This window comes from Pseudopodoces humilis, chromosome 8 (assembly GCF_049639895.1).
Source record: "Pseudopodoces humilis isolate 2021_Gansu_Grassland_sample_001 chromosome 8, ASM4963989v1, whole genome shotgun sequence".
In the NCBI taxonomy this organism is placed as follows: domain Eukaryota; kingdom Metazoa; phylum Chordata; class Aves; order Passeriformes; family Paridae; genus Pseudopodoces; species Pseudopodoces humilis.
Window position 1 is genome coordinate 14,412,257 of NC_142207.1, and position 24,153 is coordinate 14,436,409.

General features: G+C 45.3%; 1 protein-coding gene across 6 annotated transcripts in view; it reads left to right on the forward strand.

Annotated features, from left to right (window-relative positions):
• Positions 1-24,153, forward strand: part of IGFBP2 (insulin like growth factor binding protein 2) — a 58,327-nt gene that overhangs the window by 20,028 nt on the left and 14,146 nt on the right. Inside the window, exon 1 of one of the 6 annotated variants that reach the window (XM_088059275.1) lies at positions 7,091-7,112. The exons of 2 other annotated variants lie outside the window; for them this stretch is intronic. In XM_088059275.1, coding sequence (XP_087915401.1) covers positions 7,091-7,112 — 22 coding nt within the window. Of the gene's footprint in view, positions 1-7,090; positions 7,113-9,655; positions 9,781-9,850; positions 9,966-11,262; positions 11,341-24,153 lie in introns of those variants that run through there. 3 more of the 6 variants (XM_088059276.1, XM_088059274.1, XM_088059277.1) reach the window with 3 other exon arrangements.

The following is a 24,153-nucleotide window of genomic DNA, read 5'->3' on the forward strand; positions in this document are numbered from 1 at the left end:
TCTAGGACTAACATCTGTATTTTCCAGTAGCCAGAATAAATGTCTTATTATCTTCTATTTTTCTTGCTGAAACAACACTTTTGCAGAGCAAAGCCACTTTTGTAATACAGCTAAGCATTTTGTTGCATTGTGTTTCAATTTTTACAGGTTCTCCTTTTTATTAAAAGTCTTTACTACAATTCATAATTGTCAGATCAAAATGGAAGAAAGTTTGGGAGTATGTTACTGCTGTTTCTGACTGTGGGCAACAAAAAATCATCTAATGTAAGGTCACAAAAATTATGGAAAACTATTTTGGATTTTCTTTTTTTTAGTAGTTTCCTTCTGTCACTGGCTGTATCAACGTGCTATAATCTTGATCTTCTGAAAGATCTTACTGGTGAAAATGTTTTGGGTGTGGCTTTTTTGGTTTTTTTTTCCTTGTTTTGACAGCTATTCACTAACTTGGGTGCTGCAGTTCACCGTTAATTTCTTATGTTCTTTAAAATTGAAACTGTAGTTTCTCTGACAAAATTTTACCATTAGAATAATCACTAAATCTGAACAGCTTGCTCAGGGTAGCTGTGTGCACTAGCCCTAGGTGGATACTTGTCATCCTGTAGATTTTAGGACTTGCAATTCTGTCAACAGTAGGAATCTAAGTTAAATACTTAATCAACAAGGAAAACAAAGGCAAATTCTATGAATATTCATCATCCATCCATATAAATGATGGTTGTATTAGTCCATTATATTCCATGATTTTTTCTGCTTTAATGTAAGAGGTTTTTTTTTTTTGTTGTTGCTGTTGTGGTTGGATTTTTATTTGTTGGCTTTTTTTCCTTTTTGCATGTGTCTTTAAGACCTGAAAGAGCAAGAGTGAAAAAACTTGCTTTATGGAAATTGCAAACCCTTTGGCTTCACTAGCTGAGCTTGCAAACTCATTGAACAGCACCAACCTTGCACTGAACTAGTTGTGCCCTGTGCAAGTGCATCTACATGAAGATCATATGCAGCTCCCAGAAGGCCAGCGGGAGTCTTTCCATAATCCTTGCCTGCAGCTGGATTTGACCCAAAGTGTATCTGAGAAGGGTCATGGCAGTTTCTTTGCTGAACGTAGTTTAGGCGGCTTTTTTGCTGTCACATCTGTGTTCTGTCTTTAGTGGCTGACATGAAATTACCAGTTTGCATGCCCAGACAGACACACAGCCACTTGTACCTCTTTGTGTGCACTGAAATGTCTCTGTGCATCGATGTGGCTGGATGGGGTGACCCCACTGCACCATGGCAGAAGGGCTGTGCTAGCTCCCCGGGCTCCCAAGGCTGATGGCTCTGTGGCATCAAGTAAAGCTGCTCCTTGAGCATAGTCAGGCTGCAGCTGTTGCTGCTGGTGAGGTTGGTCCTGTGCAGGATTTTGGGGAGAAGGACTGGAGTTCTATTTTGCCCTACACACTGTTGTAAGAGGCTTTTCTCCAGAGTGCCTCACTGTGCAGCCAAATGCAGCGATGAGTCTGGGGGTGGTCTTCATTCAGAGTCACCAGGGCGTGGAGAGCTGGAGGCAGAGTACTCATGATACACGGAAGAAGAATGTTTCTGTCAGTGAGACACATCAGCTGAGGTCGGAGGCCTCTGTTCAGGGCCTTGTCCTGGGAAGCTCAGCATTGCCCTTAGCAGGAGTGGAATATGGCATGGTCAAGTGAGACCTCTCCCGCCATGCTGCATACTGGGGTTTGGAGTGTCAAATGCTCCTCAGCTTTCAGTGGTTCATTCATGTGTGTCTGAAGTTGCTTCTGATCCTTGTTTGTTAAAAACATTTGTAAAGCTTACCTAAAAGGAAGTAGTTTCTGAAGGTGAAATTAGTTCCTACTGCTGCTGGGATCAAAGGAATGTAGCTGCAGTGTCCAAAGTGGTGTGTGGGTTGGGTTTGGTTCTTCAGACCTGGCCATGGAGAGACCAGACCAGACTATGACCCCTTCAGTGTAAAAGAAATATTTTTAAATATTTTATGCGTGTTCAGAAGGACAGCATTTCTTTGCTTTCAGAAGAGCTGTTCTGGGTGACAAATCACCCTAACAATGAGCTTAATGAAATGGTGGGCTCCAGAATAGATGCTTATTTTGTCTACTGAATACCTTCTGTAGGCTGCTGCAGTGGAGCAATGCTGTTGGTATCTCCTGGTGAAATCTGCTGGTGTGCTTTCACATGAGCAAGATAACCAGGAGTTTACTGAACTCATCTGGGATTTTCTGGATCAGGCATGATGAGAGGCTGCTGAGTCTGGAAGCTGAGGGACTCTCAGGAATTAATGATGTGTACATACTCTGGATTAGTTTTATCTATAGATGTTTCAATGCAAGACATTTGCTGGGAGTTGAAGTGCTCCTTGTTGAAAATGAGCAGCATTCTCCCTGCAAATGAGAAGGCAGACTTAAAGGAGGGATGCTCTGTCGAGTTGGCATTCTGTGGTTTAGCTACTCTACTGTGAAAGTGATTCAGATCAAGCTTCCTCTGTGTAAACAAGCCAGATGAGCAATTTTTTTTTGTCATGAATTGATACAGTAAAGCAGAAGCGGTAAAGGAATCTTCTGTGAGCAGAGGGAATGTCCCTAGAGCTGGGGATGGGGAACACTTTGGGGAATGCATGGGACCCTCAACTTCAGTGCTGAGCCCTCTTACATCCTATACATGGTATATCAGTTATGAAATGACAATTTTCCTATTCTAGACACACATGGAGATGACTGTTACATTTTCCTTGAATTCATCAAGGATCAGTCCCTCTGCACTTCGGGTTAGTTATCTTCATGATTGCCGGTGGTCTTGTGCATGTGTGGCTTCACACCTTACACAGCAGAAAGTCAGCAGGACAAATTTTTTATAAAGTTACTGGGGAGAACTTATGGTTACATATTGTCAGTTTCTTGGAGACATTTGGATCTAAAGCTGAGGCTTGAGTGTTCTTTCCCTGTGTTGCTACCATATTCATCTCTCAGCAGGAACACCGATTAAGTTACAGTGCACCTGTGATAATGTGCACATATGGCAACTCTCTGAAGTTTCATATTAATTTTTATTTTTCATTTGGTGAATAATCATGCTCACGCATCCAGAGGGTTGAGGAAAGAACAGGACGCAGTAATTGCTGGATATGAATTTCAAAATTCCCTGTGGAAGACTGTCTAATTAGATTTAATGAGCTGGCTGGCGAGCATGCGTGTGCGTGTGTGCTTTCACCACTGCTCTTGAGCCAGCTGGATCGGAAGGGCTTATGTGTGTCCGAGGTGAATTGGAGGAGTATCTGGAAGAGATATTTTTGCACTTGGAGAGTGCAGGTTTGAAGCAGACTTCTACCTGTTTTTCTCATGTGTGTGCTGTAATGAGGGACTTCCACCATGGAGGTGAAGCATTTGATAATGTAGGTGATAAATTGGAAATGACTGTTGTGGTTTCAGCTGCTTAGGTGAGGAGGGATGGGAGCAGAATATCTGTATCTGGAGTTGGTATCCTTCCTCTGTATGAACTCCTCAGAGCTGCTGGTGCAGCGGGTAGCAGAGCTCCAGCAGGTCACAGGATGTGTGCCACCGAGCTGCCAGGAGAAGGTTTTGAATTAGCTGGAGGCAAATGGTCAGTGAGGCTGGGACTTCTGTGAGTGAGGTGGATTACAGCCCTCAGGTTTGAACATTGCTGTGGCTCTGATCTGCTCTGCTGGCTCGTTTCCCACCCTTCCATCACCGGAGTGTGGACAGCCCTGAGTTGGTTGTGTGCAGTTTGGCTTTTTTGCAGGGGTCATTGCCATGGGTCAGTGCTCTGTTTCCAAGAAGGAAGAGTGTGAGTAGAGAGCTGTGCTGAGAGGGTGGCCATTTTAATGGCTTCTGTGTGATTTTTTTTCTTTTTCTTTCTTTCTTTTTTTTTTTTTTTTAATATTAATTAACCTTTGTTTTCTGTCAAGAAAGTTGTCCTGAAGCATGACTTAGCAAGGCAAACGTGCCTGGACAAAGGAAGCATTAAGCCTGCACAGAGGGAGGGGAGAGGGTTACACCTCTAATTACTTTGTGTGCATGTATTTTTTTTTCCCCTCTGGTGACTGATGGGTCTTGAAAGGACTTGCCGGGGTTGGTGTGTGATTCACCAGGGCAGAGCATGTTCTGGGCCCAGGCTGCCGGCTGTCTGGCCCTGGATGCCAAGGGCAGGCGATGCCCTTGTGCTGGTGTTGCTCATGCCTGAGTCAGCACTTGTGAGCACAGCTGCTCCCCAGCTGGGGGCCAGCCATGGGATTTACTGCTCACACCCCAGCCCGGCTGGACAGGAGGATGCAGAGGCTTGGCTCTGCCACATGAGCAGTGTCTGGAGTGGGCTGGTATGGGAGTACGTGGAGCAACATCACCTGGAAGGAACGAGTGTGCTCAGAGCCATCCTGAGTGGGTGGGAAGCACTGAGCTGCCAAAGCGCTTATGCCAGGGAAGGGCTGGAGAAAGAAGCAATCCGGAACCCCTTTCACACACCCCTATCCCCAAATAGGGGAAAAGAGGTCCTCTCCCACCCTCCCAATAAGCAGCAGCCTACATACTACTCAGCCTGCCACCTTGTCCTTTTCTCTGGTCTTCCTGTCTGGTCCTGGAGCTCGGGTTAGATACACAGGCACTCCTGAAGAAAATGGGACCTGAGGTTGGCTAGGTGGGGAGTTAGAGCTCATGATGTTCATGTGGGAAGCAAGAAGAGGGGAACTGAGGTGAAGTAGAAAAATGGGTAATGAGCAGTTGTGGGAGTGATGTTCAGGGAAGAGGAGGAGAAGCTGGGGCTGCATGGAAGAAAGGAGGAACTTATGGAGTGGGCTGCAGTCCTGGCCTCAAAGTTGATGGATTAGGAGGGCTTGGCAGAGAGTTGGGGATCTGGTTTTAGGCAAATAGTGTAAAATATGTGGAATTCAAGGAGGGAGCTCCAAAGCCAGTGGGCTTGGCTCCTAAAGATCCCACAGGACAGAATGAATTTTAGTCGGTTTTCTATAAAGGTTTTCTCTTTCCCACTAGTTTTTGGATCCGTTGACCAACTCCCTGCTGGTGGGGTCTGACCAATGATTTTAATTTTCAAAGGTTGGTAAAAATCACTGACCACATAAAGGAGGAAAGGCCCTGTTAGTGTCTATTTGGAGAGGAAAGCTGCAGCATGGGTTCATCTAGAATATTAGATATCAGGGCATCTGTGTGTGTGCTTAAAGGTCAAGATGCTACTCTGCTTCTGAGATGCCTGGCTGTCTTTGGGAAATGGTGCACTTTCTGCCCCAAAATCATGGAATCATTTAGGTTGGAAAAGGCCCTTGAGATCATTGAGTTCAACTGTAAACCCAGCACTGCCAAGTTCACCACTAAACCATGTCTCTAAGCACCATATCTTTTAAATACCTTCAGTGGCGATGCTACCACTTCCCTGGGCAGTCTGTTCCAATGTTTGGTAACCCTTTCCATGAAGAAATTTTTCCTGATATCCAATCTAAATCTCCCTTGCTACCGCTTAAAGGTATTTTCTCTTGTCCTATTGCTTGTTACAGGAAGGACCAGAAGAGATTATTGCAGAATTCAATTTGGCATATAGAAAAAGCCTAAGCATTCCATGGCAGTTGGGAGATGCAGGGGATGGGACCCTTCCTGAGCTAAGTGGTTCCAGATTTGATATATAGTTTTATATATATATATTTGAGATATTGTTTTATACATGGGGTTTCCCTGCTTCCGGGCATGACGCTCAGTAGTTTAAGTATATCTTACTGTTGGGACTTTTCCAGTCCCTTTCTTCTTTTCACCAATTCCTCTTTCCTGATGCTTTCATAAGTCTCAGTGGCTTAGAGAAAGTATTTTTCATAGCTTCCTTCCCCACCAATGAGCATCTCTTCTGTTGTTTTCATGAATGAAAAATTGTCTCTAGCAAAAGAGACATTTTGAGCAAATTCTTGTTCTACCAGGGTAGGGAAATCTATCAGTGTCACCTGTTTGGTTGGTTCCACTAGCTCTTCTCTGCTGATAGAAGATCAGCTGCATCTTGCAATTGAGCTTTTTTTTTTTTTTTTTTTTTGTTAAAACAAACCAGAAAACCCCACCAAAAAAAAACCCCCAAATACCCAAACCACCCGTCTGGGAGTTCTTTCATTAAACGGAGCTGAGGGACTGCAGCAAGCTACCTCTTTTGCAGTAATCTCTTATGGCTTGAAAGGAATTATTCATGCAGTTACGCAATCCATGATGAATTTTCAATTTGTCACAGTTTTTCCCTGCCTCCTCCCTTTTGTCCACCAGCCCAACTAGGCTCCTGCTGAGTGTCTTCATTGACTTGATATGCTTTAGCAAGAGTTCTAATGTGTAGGTGCACTCCGTGGAGTGAGGGGCTGCAGTGCACAGCGAGGTTCTTCCCAAATTCTTCCCAGTTTAAGGTCACACTTTTTGAGAGGAAAAGCCATCATTTTTCATCATGAATTCTTTTCTGAGAGCCTGCGGTTGCTTGGCGTCTTGGCTTTCCTCCCTTCATCTGTGTGGGAAAGTCAAGTGGTTCACATTTCTTGCAGGAGGAAATCTTGGAAGAATGGGACTGTGTGATTCTCTGCAGTCACAACCTGAAGTGTGACTGACGTGCGCAGGTATTGGGGAAAATCTCAGGAGCCTTCACTACATGAGTATCTGCTCAGATGGGTGGTAGTTGAGCTAATGTTGCATTTTTCCCAAATTATTTCAGATGTGGGATGGAGGTGCTCACTGCTCATCCTGATGTAGGGAGCTCTGCCACCTGCAACAGGAACCTGAGCGGCTGCTGGCACCGGTTAAATTTTAAAGAGGAGCCTATGTGTGCTGCCTGTCTGTGGTGGGTTGGTCCTGGCTGGATGCCAGGTGCCCACTAAAGCTGCTCTGTAGCTCCCCTCCTCAGCTGGAGGAGGAGAGCTCCCTCAGGGGAGACAAAATAGAGATAAAGGCTTGTGGTTTGAGATAAAAGTAGGGAGCAGCCTTATACCACTGCTGCTCTCAGGTCAGGGAATTCATGCATGTGCACCAGGTGGGATGGCAGGGAAGGCTCCTCCTGTCCACTCTCCCTGCAGAGCCTGGTGTTTGCAGAGGATCTGCAAAGGAGTATGGGGATGTCCTGCAAAAATGGTGAGTGTGGCTCCTGAAGTGTCGCTCACTGTCACCTGTTGCCCCCTCCTCTCTCCCCAGGGGAGAATGGGTCAGTGTGGTGAAGGAGCCATGCAGGGGGTAATGCCTGGGCAGCACCAGCATGTTTAGTGAGGCAAATGTTCGTGGGGTGTGGATTTTTATTTTACTCCTCCCATTCAATAAATGCATTCAATAAATGCTCTGTTTGGATCAGTGGTAGGAATGACAGCTGATAAAGCTAGCTGTTGCCATTAACAAAAGCATTTTCTGTCAAATCCCTAAGAGCTCCAGCAGAGAAAATAATAAGAATTCACTTGCTGTTCATGTTTCCAGGGTGTTCATGCCTTGGAGATGCACCAAGATGGTGGAGTAAGATCTAAGGGAGGGTATAAACTCCTGGGACTGTGATCAAGAGTATGAAGATACACTCCTGAAAACTATAAAACAAAATAGAAGAAGCCAAACCAACACTTCCCTAAAGATGACTTTTGCTGCTCTCCCTTGTTGAAGCCCTGCGTTGAACCTGACACCCCCATCCTTCTCTGTGCTGATTTCTGTTACTAATTTCTCTTGCTGCAGCAAGTGTTAAATCCCAGCTGCTAAGCAGCAGGTCTGGGCTGTGTTTCAACCCCCTCTTCTTTCCTAGGAGCTGTTGATGTGCCTGTGCTTGCACCCTTCATGCTGTGTCCTCCATCCTGACACAGCTTTTTCCTTTCCTCTCTCTCACTTTTTGAAGGGTTCAGGCTGGGGGTGTGATGTGTGTGGTTGGGATTTTTTGGGCTATATCTGCCTTGACAATGTTCCTTGAAAGCTGTCCCAGCCTGAACAGAGTAGAAAACTTGTGGAGTATTTGAATTAGTTACTACTTCGGCAGTCTCCTGGGTAGTGGGGCACAGGGGCAAATGTTACTAATGGCAGACACTGGAGCTGGAAGGAGTTCTTTGCTGCAGAAGGTACCCCTGAATTTCGCAGTTGTGGTGAGGCCAGCCCAGCCAGCCAGCCAGGTCCCCTGGGCCTGCTGTATTTCATTTGGGTCCTAAAATTACTGTAAATGAATTCAAACTTAATTTCTCCTGCTTGATCCAGCGCTCTCCCTGGGTTTCCTCCATATGTGATGTGCTGGAGTCATGGAGATGCGGGAACACCTCCAAGGCTGGATGGTGTCCGGAGCAGAAGATGCCATTCCCGTGTGTGGGGCTGCTGTGGGTGCTGCACTGCGGGCACAGGGGCCGTGTCCCCTGGCTCCCCTTGTGCAGCAGCTGGAGGCGGGCACCGAGCAAGCCTTGCCTTCAGGCTTTGTGTGGTGAGCAACTGGCTTTGTGCTTCCCTGCGGGCTGCTCCCCAACGTGTCTGTCCCTGCTTGTTTGTGCCACCGCCTGAGCCCCGGGGATGGGGAGGGCAGGATCCCCTGTGCTGCTCCAGGACCTGGCACCGGGGCTCTCCACGTCCCCACTTGGTGCAGGTGAGTGCATGCATGTGTTTTATGAGGCTGAGTTCACTGTGCCTGTTCTTTTTCTCTCCCCCACCCCTTACAACTTCCAAATCTTACTTTTTTTTTTTTTTTTCTTTAATCCCCATCATATGAATGCACACTTCATGCATCCAGAGCATCTGATGACAGTCAAAGTGCAAATCTTTCCCCTTTAACACCTCTACAGTGTGCCATGCTGTATTAACTCTGTTGAGAGGGCATCTGGGCAATTAAGTGCAAACATGGTCCTTGTTTGGCTCTTGCACTCAGTAAAGACTTCTCTTTCTTGTATTAAAGCAATGCACTGGCTGTCCCACTTTGAGCCTGGCTTTCTTCCAAGAGAGCCTGTGTGTGGGCACGTGTGGATTATCTTTGTCTCTATGGCTACCCTGAAAACTTCTGAACCGGAAAATTCAGTGGAGGGATTGAGCTCTAAGATACTGGTTTCCTATGGCTTTTATGGACATAGTTGCTGGGTGGTAGGACTGTACCTTGTTCGTGTCTCCTAAGGGGCTGAAGCCAAAACTCAGCCAGTATTAGATATCAGAGAACCAGCAATGCACTCAAAAGCATGCTCTCAGGAAAGATACATAAAGCTCCTTAAAAAGATCAAGCTTTGTTAGTTATATCACTCAAGTGTATTAATATTAATTAGGTCATTTAACTAATTACCTGTTCATCTGTATGTAAGGGGCAATTGATAGCTTGCTGATGGGTCCCAGCTGGAAACTGTAGAGCATGAGAAACAGACCTTGAGAGTCATGTGTGGGCAAGAGGGGGTTGATTATCACTTTCAAGAGCTCTTGTTTGCTAGGGCTTTAAATCATTTTGGCAATTCCTGAGGTTTCATGTGGAATGGAGAAGTGCTGTCTCTGATGAGGGTTAAACACATGCTTTTTAAGAGAGAATTAGTGCATGTAAGCTATTCACGTGCTTGCTAAGAGCTGCTGTCAACATTTTGAGATGATAACAAGTAACAGCAGTTACAAATATCATCATCATCCTTATGTTTTGTCTCTTTTCAGGCACCTCCCCAGCTGGGGATTTAAAGATGTTTCTAATTAGTCACTGTTTCAGGATCTGGGAGATGAGAGTTGCGGAGGCTCTGTTGCAGAGATGTCTGTATTCTGTCCTTCCCTGGATCTTATTCTGGGATGAGCATTGTCTGCTCCCCTCATGAAGGTCACACACTCAACAGTGAGTGTGAGGAGATAAAGCAGGGGATGCTGGAGGGGGAACCTTGTCTTTGATGTTTCTTTTGGGCTTTAGGTCTCTTAGAAGGGAGACAATCACTGAGGGCTTACTGGCTTGTCCTGCACCATCATTAGGATGTGCCAAGTGCTTTTTCTTCCTCTGCCTTGTCCAGCTGCAGTGGCACACAGGTACTCTCTGGCACCAGTAGGTTTTCCAGCCCAACTCTGTCTCTGGGTATTTCCATGCTAGGCTGGACAAGATTTGGTGGTGAGAAAATGTGTAGCCACTTGTCGGTCTCTCTAGCCTGACTGTGGGAGTTAGGTCCTATGGGTGATTTTTTTCAGTCTGTTTTTTTAAATGTAAGTGGTGAGATTTCCCATGTTTCAGTCATCTCATGCCTGGTATAATAATCTTCGGAGCCATTCAAACTATTTATTACTCTAAAAAGCTGGCAGAGATGCTATAATTTTTGTACTTAAAATACTACAAATTTGATGTTGAAAAACCAGATGGAAATAATTCATTCATGCCAGCCCCCTGAACATACAACCTCCTTGTTCTGCTCCCTGGAGAACCCTCCAGTCCATTGTCATTTTGGGCAGAAGACATGTTAAAACTGGCCTCATCCTCCCCCAGTTCAAGAGTATTTTGGTCTAAATCTTGCCATTTTAATGCAATTATTCCTTTTCTGGCTTGTCACACCTTTTCTGTCCTATTGTTTGCAACCTCCTGAAAGTTGTTGCTTACATCCCTGCTGATGGCAGGTTGACATCTATCAGACTTTCCTGATTCCTTCCTCATCTCCTTGAACCCAGTTTCCTTTCTCCAAGTGTTTCTTGATAATGCAGCACAACACAGCCCTCAAGTTCAGACTAAACTGCCACAGAAAGCGCAGTCCCCAGAGGTTCCATGAGGGAATTTTGATGGTGGAAGGGGTTTGAACTACTGGTTTTTTTCCATCAGAATGTAAGGAAGAACAGGGTTGGTCACAAGTTAATGTTGCTCTCAGAAGATACAGTGAAGGCTTGGTCTGAGATGGGGAAACAAAGAGGGGGCTGAGTGTGTCCTTACCTGAAATGAGAGCTGCTGTTGCTCAAAGCCAGGAGTGAAATAACATTAAATATAATTGATGATGTGGCATAAGTGGTGGAGACAAGGCAAGGAGGTAGCTGCCTCTGGACATCTGCACATGAACAAAAAGCTGTCTTGGGAAGAAATTCATTTGCCCGGGGAAGAAACTACTCTGAATGGGAACTGGTTAGGGCAGGTTTAGTTCAGCACAAGGTTGCATCATGCAGCTTTTTTTCCCTCCCCTTAGGCCATCTGGGGATTTCCTGGCTGATCCTGTTCATGCTGCTTTTTCTGGGTGCTTGAGAGATCTCTAATAGGTGCTTGTGAACAGCTGTGCAGGACAAGCATCAGGCTGGCCTAGCTCATTAAAGGAAAATGGGGTTCAGAGCAGCTAAGGCGAACTGGAGGCAGTAATTGGTGGAAGAAGAGGACAGGATTTTTCCTTTTCATCGCAGCAGCCTTCTGAAGGCATGCTGGAATCTGGGGACATAGGTAAATGGCAGCTGTATTCATGCAAGCACTGAAATAAGACTCTCACTGCTCTTGGCAAAGGTCCTTTGCCCTGCTGTGTTGCCTCAGCAAGGCGCACTCATCTTCCAGTCATTAGTCGTTTGCTTGTTATTTCATTTTGTGGAGGAGATTATAACCAGCTGAGCTGATATGGCAACGTGAGAGACCAGGCTGCTGTCTCAAACCACTGTATTGTCCCTTTGTCTTTGCTTTGTCCTCCTTCCAAACCCATGGCCATCCAGACCATACAATGGAGAAGCAGGCAAGAGCATTCCTTGGGGTGGGAGGAGCAGACAGTTTGGATTTCTGCAAGTCAAGTTGCCCAACACTGGAGTTATGTTATTCACTGTGGAACAAACAAGGGCTAAGCATTGTATGGTGCAGTGTTGATTTCAGAGAATTTATAAACTGTGATGACTTTTTGGAGAGCAAAGGCTCAGGGCTGGGGGACTTCATCATGTGGCTGCTTATTGCAGCCTTTGAATCAGCCAGGCCTTAGGAGGTTCAGCAGGGGCAGGTGGATTTGAGGGAGCTCAGCTCCACCTTCTGAACCTGAAGATCCATATTACCTAATCCAGTCATGAAGCAGTGAGATTAGGGGTGCTCACCCCTTTCCTTTGGAGCCGGAGTATTGTTCTTTGATGGAAAAGTCTTTAGGATACAAGATTATCTCTAAATTAGCCTGTTGAGCAAATTATATACTGGGACTCTGTGGTCCTGGAGGGACCTCTGGTCAACAAACTGATTTAAAGTGGTAACAATAGCATTTGATCAAGTGGCTGAGGTGAGGAGCTAAATTTATCACTTCTGGGGATCTGACCTTTGCTCCTCCCAGGGTTTTACAGTTCCTTCAGGACCAAATCTTGGCCCATCTGAAGCTGTTCACTGACTGGGAACAGCATTCTCCCTATGAATGAATACCTTATTACTGCCTAATGTTTCTCAAGGGCAAGTTGGAGACTACTGTTGCTTCTTACATGCCTAGGCTCACATGTGTTTTGGCACGTACACTTCCTTGATATGAAAAATTACTGGCTTGAGAAAATGCAAATCACTTCTGCAAAATTGCTGATTCTTGTTGTGTGAGGGAGGAAGGGGGAAAAGAAAAGATGCACCTAAATCTTTCCTGAAATTTCCAAGTTTAAGATGTGTCCAACCTCTGCCAGGCTTGGTAAATCACAATGCCTGATGCCAAGCAAGAATAGGAATTTTTCAGCAGGTAGGAAGGTAACAGGGAGGTGAATTGTGTTCAGTGCTGTGGGGAATCACCTGTGTTCCCCCAGCCCACCCTGCTGTGTGGTCCAGAGTGGGGGCAGTATTCAGAGGCAGTTGTCTGTATCTCCTGGGTTTCTTCATGGGGTCTGTTTTGCTTAACCTGCATAGCCTGAGGAAAAAAATCAAGCAAAATGCACAACTCAGGATTATTGTCTGGGGTTGTCTTAGTTTGGGCAGCTGCAGTGCATGAGGTTTTTTGTGAAGAGGCAATTTTTGGAGCAAGGCAGGTGAGGTAATTACCACAATCCTTTTTTTGGATTTCGCTGAATGCCTACAGCCTTTGCAGGGCTAAAGAGAGAAAGAAATCGGAGTTTCCCCCAATCCCCTGCCCCTTTTTACTTCAACCTGTGTGTTCAGTGATAATGACATGACAAAAAAAAAGGGAAATTATTTTTATGTGGCATTAAAAGCACAGTCAGTGTCAGAGCAAGGGACTTGCACCTGGATATCTGTTCACTTTAGCTATGTGGCTGTCCTTGCCATAGTTACAAGGACTTTTTTCTGTCAGGTGGCTTGATGCTAACAGTCAGTCTGTCAAGGATGGGATTTTTATGGTCCCTTTTTTATAGATGTGTACTGCTGGATAGGGTGATAAAATTATTTCCTCAAGGTCTCTTAAGGATTGAGAAGCAGGGTAGGAGGGCTCAAATCCAATTCTCTTGAATCCTGGTTCACGAACTTGGCTCTGAGACTGTTTATGGGACCTTCCTGGTGTCATGATTGACTTCGCTAAGTCAGCTGTATTGTACCATCGTAAATTACCTGAAGCAGATTATGGCCAGGGCCACATTGGTTGCTTTCAAGGACTTAACTGTGAAACAGAGCACACAAAAATTGAAGTGGGATCAGGAAGAAAGAAAGTACTAAAAAAAACCTCTTTGGTCCTGCAGTCAGTAACAGAATGGGCACTGAGACTTTCTTAATCTACCAGAATCCATTTTTGTCTTAGTCTAATTCATCCTCTTTCATTTGCATTTCCCCTTTTTTTTTGGCTAACATCGGTTTTGATGAAGAAATGTGCCAGGCCCTGTGACATCCATGACAAGTCCATTCACAGTCCCTCTTGTTGAGCCAACACTACTGACTCCATCTCAAACAGACCAAAGATGAGGCCACGATTAGCGGACTTAAATGTTCTGCAGTGACAGGGTTTTGTGTTTTGTGTTTTTCTGTGATGGTGTGTTTTCTTTGATAACATCCTCAGAAAGGAGGAAGGTCTGGGTGGTTGTGATCAGAAGTCAAGGACCTAGAATTGGTGATACTAGAAGCACTGGTATGGAGCCTATATGGACTGGAAGTGAAAGCAGTGTAAAGATGAAAGGCAACCTTTGTGGGGAAGGTGGAATTAAAAATGAAAATTAAGAAAATGAAGGAAATTCTATGGGGTGGCAGGGGTCGTGTGGATAAATGTCTTTGTAATATAATTGGAAAGATAAAAGTTTCCAAAATAATATTGCTGTGGGAACTTAGGAACATATCTGAATATCTAGGAATACACATCGACAAACATGTTTTATTAATAAGGTAAAACACAGATATGCCTGGATGTGGTAGCCCAGATTTTTCTCATTAAATAGAGCACCAGCAAATGGAGGTGCTATTTTAGGTTTTGTTTTGGTGACTAATGTTGATGTTAAGGGAGCCTGATTGTACAGAGGAATCTTGGACCTAGTGTTCATAAAATGGATTCCTTTTAAATTAAATAAACCTAAACAAAAGTAGATCTGGAGCTAGGATACTTGTCTTTGAAAGGGCAAACTTTGAAAAATGAAAAAAACCTGGTGGGTGAAGTCATTTGGGCAGAGAATCGTGAATGCAGAATGCAGAGGATACAGAGCCTCTAATTCAGAGGTGCAGAAACTATCTGGACCAGGGGTCCTATACAGAGGAGGAAAACAGGACAGGAAAGTCTCCTTGCTGAAAGCTGGTGGATAGCCACCTTAAAAAGGATAGTTGGGATTAAATAGAGTCTGTAAGGAATGGAAAAAAAGACTAATTGGCAAAAAAGCAATGTCTTAGAGGTCAGGAAGGGTAGGGATAAAATGAGAATTGCCAAAAGTCATGCTGCGTTAGGTTTGGCAAAAGAAATTTAAACAAATAGCAACAGGTTTCTCAGCTACATAAATAACATTATACTTGAAGCTGCTGTGCAGCAAGGAACAACTGGAAGATCAAAGATGATGTAGGTATGGATCCAGTATTAATCAAATTTTGATTCATTGTTAAATACAGTTGGAGGGGATGAGGACATGGAAATACTGGAAACTGAGAGTAAGAACTAAAAGTCAAAGAATCAAATTGATTGAAATCAGTCAGAGGACAGGAGCACCATCCCTGGTGGAAACTGTAGATGTGAAGATGTTGAATACTTGTTGCACTGTTAGGCTCATTGCTATGAAGAGAGAAAGCCCAGAATAACTCTTGAGGATAAATGATGTGGATGATTGAGAGGGTCAGGAGTGGGATAAAGGTGAATAGAACAGAGTGCTGGGATGGGCAGTGAAAGACCAGGCTGAAGACTTTGATGAATGGGGCTTTTGCTAGTGAAACCTGCCATTGGACAGCTGAGATGTGTGTGTGTTAATTGATCCCAGGGTGAGGGGGGACCTCCGTCCTGCTTTGAGGAACCACCGAGGCTCACTCTGTATCCACAGGGAAGTGTCCCATGGGGAGGGAAGTGTTAACCCCCCAGAAAGCAGCTGGCAAGCCCTCAGCAGTCACGAGCCTGAAAAATGGATGTGGGCAGGCACAGGTGCAGGGAAGAGCTCCAGTGCCACAGGGAGGACTTGGCTGCTCTGATGAGTTACAGGAGGAAAACAAAGACAGGGAGGGGAAAGAGCACTGTGAGTGAGAAAATAGTATTGGCATGAGGACGTCATACCATAACTCAGCTCTAATAATATCCTGTCTAGAAAATATGCATCTTCTGCTGGCTGGAGCACTGTCTTTCTAGGATGACATCTCCAGGTGATACCTCAAGGGCAGGGCAGATACTTTTCTGCTCCCGGGGAGGCTGCTGTGATGTGGCTGATGGCAAGTCTCATGTCCAGTGGTTCAGGAGGCCCTTGCACTAATCCCAGGGAGGATTTTTTTCCTTAAAAGAAGGATTTTCTAAAATGTTTTAGTTCTCCTCATGAGCCCAGCTGGTTTTGTCAACACACAGGACATAGTGCTGACCCTACCATGCTAATGCTCCTTCAGCTTGGCAGAAGGCAGGTTTTGTCATGGTAGAGTGATTGTTAAAGATAAGTGTGACCAAATGATGATCAAGATCAAATTCAAAATAAAATTGTGCTCGAAAGAGTTTGAGGTTTCATTCACAGTACAGTTAGGTTGAGGCTAAAGCAGTATTCATGTTTCACAAAAAGTTTTACTGTACTGAATTTTCAAAGGGAAAGGAGAGATGGTTTAGCTTGTTGTTGTTGATACTGTTTTTCAGGTGTGGGTCCCTGGTCTGCCTGTTTTTTAAATTGATTTTATTTTAAATTGTAGCAAACCAAGTGGCATGACATTCTCTGACCTAAAGTGAATTTCCATCTATTTATTTATTTACTGAGATTTTATTGCTCAGCATTTCAGAGTAGCAGAAGTGTCCTATGTGTTTCTTTTCTTTAGACTCTAGAGTTTACTCTGCACCCAAGCTAAATTACTCAAGCTTTGGGGGGAGCTGAAATGAGGAAATCTGTACTTTGTGACCTGAAACTTTAAATGAAAGGGGATTTGGGAAATGGAGCAAGTGATCAGAAAGTGAGTATTTGCAATGGGTAGGCGGGGGAAGGCTTTAAAACAAAACCCTTATACAATGGCAATGACTAGATAATGTGGTAAAGTTGGGAACAGAGATAGAGAATTGGTTGCTCAAGAGGAGGTATCAGGTATATTGCCTGAGGCCAACAGCCCGGACAGGAACAGGGAAAAGGATAGCTGGCAGCTCTGATACTTTAATTGCAAATGAAACAAAAGCTGGTAGGGGAGAAACTGAGAAGTGTCACATGCCTTTAAGGCCTCCAAAAGGCTCTTCCCCAGTTTACAGTGGGCCTTTCTAGACTGATTTATTCCTGTGACTCAGTGAGGGTTAGATTTTAAGCATTTGTTTCTTTCCACTTCCAAGCTCCCCCAGCATGGCCATGCTGCCTTTGGGGCAAAGGAGCAAGATGCACTTCAGACTATTTATGGCTCGTTCTACAGTTTCATTCTGGGAACATCGCGGGAAGGCTGATGGCTGTTTTGATGCCAAATATTCATCAGCCTTCTGCCATTTTCCAAGTTAATTTGTCTGGATGACTTCTCAAATTTTCCACCAGCTGATGCTCTATTAAGAGTTTGTTCCTTTGTCTGTCTTTGGGGCTGTTTCATGGGTTCATGGGCTGTATGGGTGCTTCTCCATTTTCTGTCCAATTTAAGGATTCAGGCTTGTCAATTGTGGCAACTGATGGAGGCCACTTTCTGTAAGGAATCATCATCTGGAGACCTCCATCCCAGCTCCTCTGCAGTAGGCGTAATTGGAGCACTGCCCTTTTCTTTGGTGGAGGTTCTTGGTTTAGAGATCATTCCACACAGTGTCAGGACATCTCTTAGGGCATCTATCTCTGATGCTCCCAGGTTACTTTTTCACAGCTTTACAGCCAGAAGGACAGTGTCTAATTCTTCAGCCTGCTTCCTTTTCTAGTTCAGACCACAGATTTTTGCTGTGTGAACAGCTGTTTTGACTAGAACACTACAGACATTTGGTCTTGACTTTAAAATCACTCATAACATGATACATCATCAAACCCTTTTGTAAACTATACCAGTGGCTAATTATTTTGATTGTCTGTGTTTGCCTAATCCAGTAGTTTTCATCTCAGTAAAAGCTGCATATTTATAAGAGTTGTTAATTCCTTTTGGTCTTCCAAGACTTAACTATAGGTGTAGTCAGATTTTCCCTGTTGCCCTTTTCCTGTCTAGTATCATATCTGACCAATCTGTCCTACTTTCTTCTGTGGTGCTCCATTATCTATTTTAGGAACAAGCTTGTGTGGAATTATCTCCACAGGTTTTATTCACTTTTGCTTTTCATTATTGATAAGCAGTTTCCGTTCTCCTCTTACACCTCCTTAATAATATTTATGTTGCCCTGTCAATTTACCTAGTATTCTACAGACCTCAAAAGAGGCAAAGTCCTGTCCCACTGATTTCTTGTCTTTCCATTCATCTCCAAACTGCTGTGAGGGCACTGGGAGCTGAGATGATACAGATTTGCAGGGAAGAACTCACGTACTACAGAGGCTTGGGTGTATTTTGCTCCTTTTTGCTCCTTTGGAGCTCACTGGGAATGGAAGACCTTCCAAATTCCCTTTCAAAGAGGGGATGGCAAAGCAGCTGGTGATATTTACACATGGAGACCATGTGGAAGTGCCCTGAAACTGGACATGCCCATTCTACCTCCTCTGGTCCTGTACCAAATCCTGTCTTTGAATGCAAAATTTGCATTACCCCTCCTGTGAGGTGTTAAATGCCACCATAACTTTTCTCTACTGACTAAAAACCCTTCCCTCCAGCGGTACCTGTTTGCTGCTCCTCCAAGCACACTTTCTAAGTGATGCAGGAGGGAGTAGTAGTGAAATGAGTTGTTAACTCAGCTCTTGCAGTGCTAGGGATATCTCTGGTCTGGAGGAACTTGATGATGAAGAGATCTGTGTCTGTGTAGAGATCAGCCAAATGAAGCTGGTAGAAATGAGATCAGCCCAAGGCTTTTCTTACCCTGGTATTCTTCCTGCTGGTATTCAGTAGGAAGACTCAAATGTAAATATGATGATTGCAAGCACATGTGGCTGTGGCTGTCCATCTTAAGACCTGTTCAGTGAAAACCGGATTTATCTGTTTGCCAATAGCAACATGCTTTTCCCTTTAACCCTCAGAAAGCCTTTCAGCTTTAGTCTGGCTGACACCATCATGGTTTATTTAGCAAGGCAAAGCATGGTGAGGCTGAGGGAGTGGTGTGAGAGGCCACAGCTGGGCTTTGTGAGAGACAGGAATGGGGCAGGGGAGAAAACAATTAGGAAATAGCAAGTGTTCTGGTGCAGAACACTTTTAGAGCAGGGACTTGTAATGTTCAGTGGTAAATAGCTGGTTAATCAATGCCAGATTGTCTCTTGGAAGTATTCTTAATTACTTTAGCCTGTGCCAGACACTGATATCCTTGAAACCTGAAAAATCCCATTAGAAGGTGCTTTCATTGGTCCTCAGCCAACATGTTCCACTGTGTGACAAGAGCAAGTGCGGATGGGCTGGGGCCATCAGGGCAGCACTGGGGGTGGCACTGGAGGGCTCTCTGTGTCAGGGAACCCTGTGCAGCTCGTCAGGAGCTTGCAGTGAGTTTCTTGCTCTAGGGTGGTGTCCCAGCTCTCCACATATGCAGCAGTAAGAACTGCTGCTGCTGTTTTCCATGTGCTTTGGCTTTGTTCCTGTGTCCCTAGCTCATGCCTAAGCCTTCTGTAGTTACAAAAAGGCTGGGCATTTTTATTTCTTTTTAAAGAAGAAGTGTCCTGGCTCCCAGCCCTTCACCAGGGCTGTGGTTGATTTTGGAGGCATGCATGGCACACAGCAGGTGCACTTAGCATTCTGAAGGTCACCCCTTGGCTAAGGGGTCTTCAAAACCTGTCTCAATGGGGTATAAACGCCAGCACTGTGATGTTTAGGTCTTTCTGCTTGCTTGTTCCTGTGGGCTATGGGAAAGCTGTGAAGCAGGAACAAGAAGATCACTATTTTTCAGTTTCGTTTGGCATTCCATGAAAGGATCAAGCAGGGCACAGAACTGAACTATGTAAGTTCAGTAAGAACTGTAAGAAGCTGGAAATTGCCTTGATATATAAATGGCATCTAAAAGGAAGTATAGAAAATCACAGATGTATGGCTGGCTGAGAAATGTGATGATCCATGTGCAGCCTGTGGCTTGGAAAGTCCCTATGTCATTGGTTTCCAGAAGCAGAGAAGATGATCCGTCTGATATCAGCTGCTGGTCCCAGAGGAGAGCAGCTCATTCCCTGCCTGCTCCCAGGAGTAGCATTTTCCCTGGGAAGCAATGCTGCAGAAGCCATCTGCTGTCCCCTCTCTGTCTTGGTCAAAGCAGGGGTGTCAGTGTGGGTTGTACAGCGGTACCTAAGTTCTCTGCCTTCCCTAACTTTGGAAGATGGAGTGTCCTTTTGAAAATAACTCAAACTGGTGTTCCCACAGGTAGAGTCCAGCTGGGTTCAACCTAAAGCCTAAAGAGGGATTTTTTCATAGGAAAGATGTCTCTGCTTTGTGCATATGAACTGTGCTGGAGGAAGAGAGGAGGGCAGGGAGAGGTTTAGAGACTGTAATTTGCTCAGTGCTTTCCTTCCAAGGAATCCAGGAGTTTGTCTTCTTAAAGACAGGTCTGTTTTCCTCTCTAGTGAAGCAAGATTGCCTGAGTAATTGTCACACACACAGGAACATCCATTACCAGTTTGGGATAGGAAGTGCAGAGTTTAATTACATTTTGACTCTTTCACTTCACTATTCAAATATTTCTTTTCTTTGGTTTGAAGTTTTGTTCGACTGGGACAGGAAGGACCAGGGGAGCTCATTCAGCTGCTGCTAGTATGCCTTGCTTTTTGCTCACTTCAAGGGTGCCTTTTGTGTTTAGACATTGAAGAAAAGATACCAGGCAGCAGCGACAAAGGATGGTTGGACTCAGCCCTGCAGCATGAAATCAAACTGGAGCACAGCACTGGGAGAGCTGACAGTGCTGTGAATATCTTATTCTCATAGGAGAGGGTCAGGCAGGACATTGATGCCTGCTTCCATTGGAAGAGTTGAAAGCCACAGATTTCCCAAGGTGTGACACTGGTTGAAGAGGATTCTCTTGTACTTGGCAGGCAGGAGGACAAGGAGCTGTGGTTAGGGCAGGACACTTGGGAGATGGCTGGTGGGGGTGGGGCACGTACCTGGTGAGCATGAAAAGCAAGTGGTGGTGTAACTGAGGAGCTTCCCTCTGGGTGCCTGAAACAGATTGTGGGGATTGCTGCATCACAGACATGACAAGTGGTGGTGTGATGAAACATCACTTCAGCCGTGTACCCTGAAGCTGCAGTAGTCCTGATTTCAGCAAGTCATCCTGCTTTTAGCAGGTACAGAGCTCCTGGGCTGCTTGTGTGGATTGCAGTCTGTTAGTGTTAAGCAGTGTAATGTATTTGTATGCATTTGGTGCTCAATGACAGGTTGCCAGCTGAGTGGTCTCTGAGTGAAAGAAATACTGTCTGGGATAGTGCCCATCGCATATCATGGCCTGAAAGCTGTGGAAGGATGCTGGGACATGGGCCCCTGTGAGGATGCCACAGGCCAGCAATGGTGTCCAAACTCCTTGCCCCAGGAGACACCAATCCTGTTCTCCCAGTGGCTGCAAAGTACTTGGGGTGGCTTAGTGGGAAAGCAGCCAACTTTACAAGCAGTGCTCCTCTACATTCCCAGCTACTGTGTGCCTGGCTTCTGGTTTCACAGGGAAACAGACATATAGGAGTGGGCAAAGAGCATTTCAGGTAACCTCTCCTCAATCTGGGGGCATGAAGGACCCTTGTGCTTCCTGGAAGGGATTCAAGCACTGCATGCATCAAGTGCAGGCTTCCTGAGCTGGGCTTTTCTGTTGTTCAGACCACCTGGAAGGATGTGCCAGAGGAGTCTCACAGTGTGATTTTTTGTGAGTGATAGCTGGCACCAGTACAGCCTGCACTGGGTGGTTGGAGTGGGACATGGGGGCTGTGTTTTGATTCTGCTTTTCCTGTTTGTTGTAACTTGGCAGAGGCAAAGTTTCAGAGACAGCAGGGGCAGCAAGATCCTTTTTCTTTTCTTTCTTCCTGACATGTACTACACCACCTTCTGCCACTAATTCTGGTTTTTTTTTTTTTACTGGAGAAACAGAGTGGGGTTGGTGGGTTGAAGTCTGCAGTTTTGAAGCACAGAAACCACAATATTTAGCATGGGGTTTATTGTCTAGAGAGGAGACTTTCGTGAAAGCAGCTCCAGAGATTGTGAGCAGCTGTCACAGTGGCTTTTGTTCCTGCTTCAGGTGGAATTTCAGTGGAAGAAAAATTCAAAAAGGAAGAATGAAAAAAGAAGCAAACTTCAGCCACACAAAGCCCTCTCCCCAAGGCCTGTTTAGAAAATGGAGATAAAGCAGCAATAAAGTCAAGTGCTCAATTAAGCCAGATGTATGTGGTTTAAAACACTAACAGATGTGGCAACAGTGGCTGTAATGAAGTGGGGCTTTATGGACCAAGTGTGGTGGTGGTTGGTGCTGGTACCCATTGCTTCCTGATGGGGAATAGTGCAGCAGTGCTTTTGTTCTGGTGTTTGATAAAAAGGGGTATGTAGCTGCTGGGGGCTGCTGTTCGCTGTCGCTTTGGCTCCTGCTCCCTTGCCTCTGGGATGGCTGTGGTTACAGTGCTTTCCAGCTGTGGTGGTCTGTCTGAGAGCAGTGTGAGTTACAGCACTTCAGGGCAATCTACCTCTGACAGCCTCCCACCTAAGGGCTCCTGGGACGGTTTAGTGCCCCCCTTGATGAGCTCCTTCTCCAGACCCTGTGCTTGGGGACTTACATGCCCTTAAATGACTGCTGAATTTTGCTCTGAAAACTTGGGGCTCCAAAATGCCATAGATAAAGACCAGGTAAAACCTGTTGCCTGCTATACAACGTGAGCAGAGTACAGTGTGAGCCGTACTTGCTGCTGAGCAGCTGTCTGGGCCGTGGCTGGGAAGGCTGACCCACGCCAGGTGTACACCATGTTCTGGGTTGGTTTGGAGGAAGACATAAACATCCGTATGCCACAAGCCAGCTTATGGTGTTTGGCATTTTGGGGTGAATTCAGTGGGAGCACCAGTCCTTCTTGAAGCCAGGGGATTCCCCGCACTTCTTGCAGAAAGCTCAGTGTTTCAGTATTTGAGTTGCTTACAAAGGCAGGGGTGGTTTTCTCTAGCTTGGGGGCCATCTCACACAGTGTATCATCAGATCCCCTTTTTCAAGTGCTCTTTCCCACATGCCTGGATCTCTTCGAAGGCTTTAACTAGTATCCAGATCATCTGGCCAAGAGAGGGGTGCTGTGTAGATCAGGTGTAAAGCAATCACACCAGGGTGCTTGGTGCTGAGCATGCTGCCTAGCTGTACATAAAATGCTTTCTGGAGCTGTTTGAATGGAAAGCTGACTGATGTGCACCCCAGCTTCCGTTCCAGTGGTTCAGCTGGGTTATCATGTTTGTCTCCATCACTGTGTTCTGTGGTGGTCTGTTTCTAAAGCTTTGCAGTGCCTCCATTCTCCTTGGGAATGCAGCTACTGATGTTCCCGTCTTTTCTTCTTTCCTCTACCACAGTTTTATGACTCCGTCTTCCTGCATTTGCTCAGCAGGAGTCTGCAAACTCCTGAGGTTTGAATTCGGGCAACTTCATGGGTGGCCCAAAATAGAGAGTAATTTTCAAACGGAATGAGATACAGCCCTTTTTTCTATAAAGGCAAGAGACCAAAGCAACAACATCAGAGTGAAGCAGCAGTGCTGCCTGGCACTGCTTCCCTCGCACCTGTGGGGAGGAAAATTCCCCTTCTGAAGGCCAAGTGGCATGGATGTGGCCATGCTGTAGGCTCTGGAGGTTGGAAGTCACTGAGGGACCATAAAAGGTACCTTGCATTACTTGGGTGTGCATGGCCCTTGTATGCCACGAACAGTTATTACAGATCAAATTACTGCCTTCTGGTAGAGTGTCCATGAGTTTGAATGTTTCACTGTGTTCCTGCATGTGTCAGTCAGCAGTGGGATGAATCTACAAAGTCTTAATTTTGTCAAAGCTCCCGGTTATTTCAGTAGCAGTATTGTATCAGTGAAGACTTTATCCTTACAGAGTGGCAGTTGCCTTGTTTCAAGTAAATGCACATACTAAGATAAATAGTAAATGTGCATAGTAAATACATATGCAAGACCTGGTTCAGTCCCTTCTCATGGAGTACTTAAACACAAGGGTTCATTCAGCTCTGCCTCTAGCTGTGAGAAGGATAAAACAAGGGTTAAAGAAATTGAGCAAAGTGACTGCAAAACTGAGTGAAATACTGCCCCAAGAACATATCACCAAAGTGTTTTGACATAACCTGAAACAATTGTGGTGTTGCTTAGCTTGGATGTCAAATGAGGAAAAAAAAACACAATTCGGGAACAGCTCAATTTGTGGCTTAAATGTGGGATGTAGCGACTAAGTAACAGCCCTCATGAGGAGGGAAGATAATGACTGTGAGTGCTGGAGGCAGCCGGGAGATGCTTGAGGGCAGAAAAGGCTCATCTGAATTGCTGTAGATACTCCCTCTTTGTACCTACGGTTCAGTGCTCTGGTTTTATTTGGAGGCACCTGTGCTTTGTGCCTGGGGAATGCAAGTTTCTGGGGGAAAAAGCATACAGTGTTGGCTTTAAGGGCTGGTGCATGGCTCAGGGGCTGCATGAGGACAGTGAGTCCAGCAGACCTTAAGGTGACACTGCTGGTGT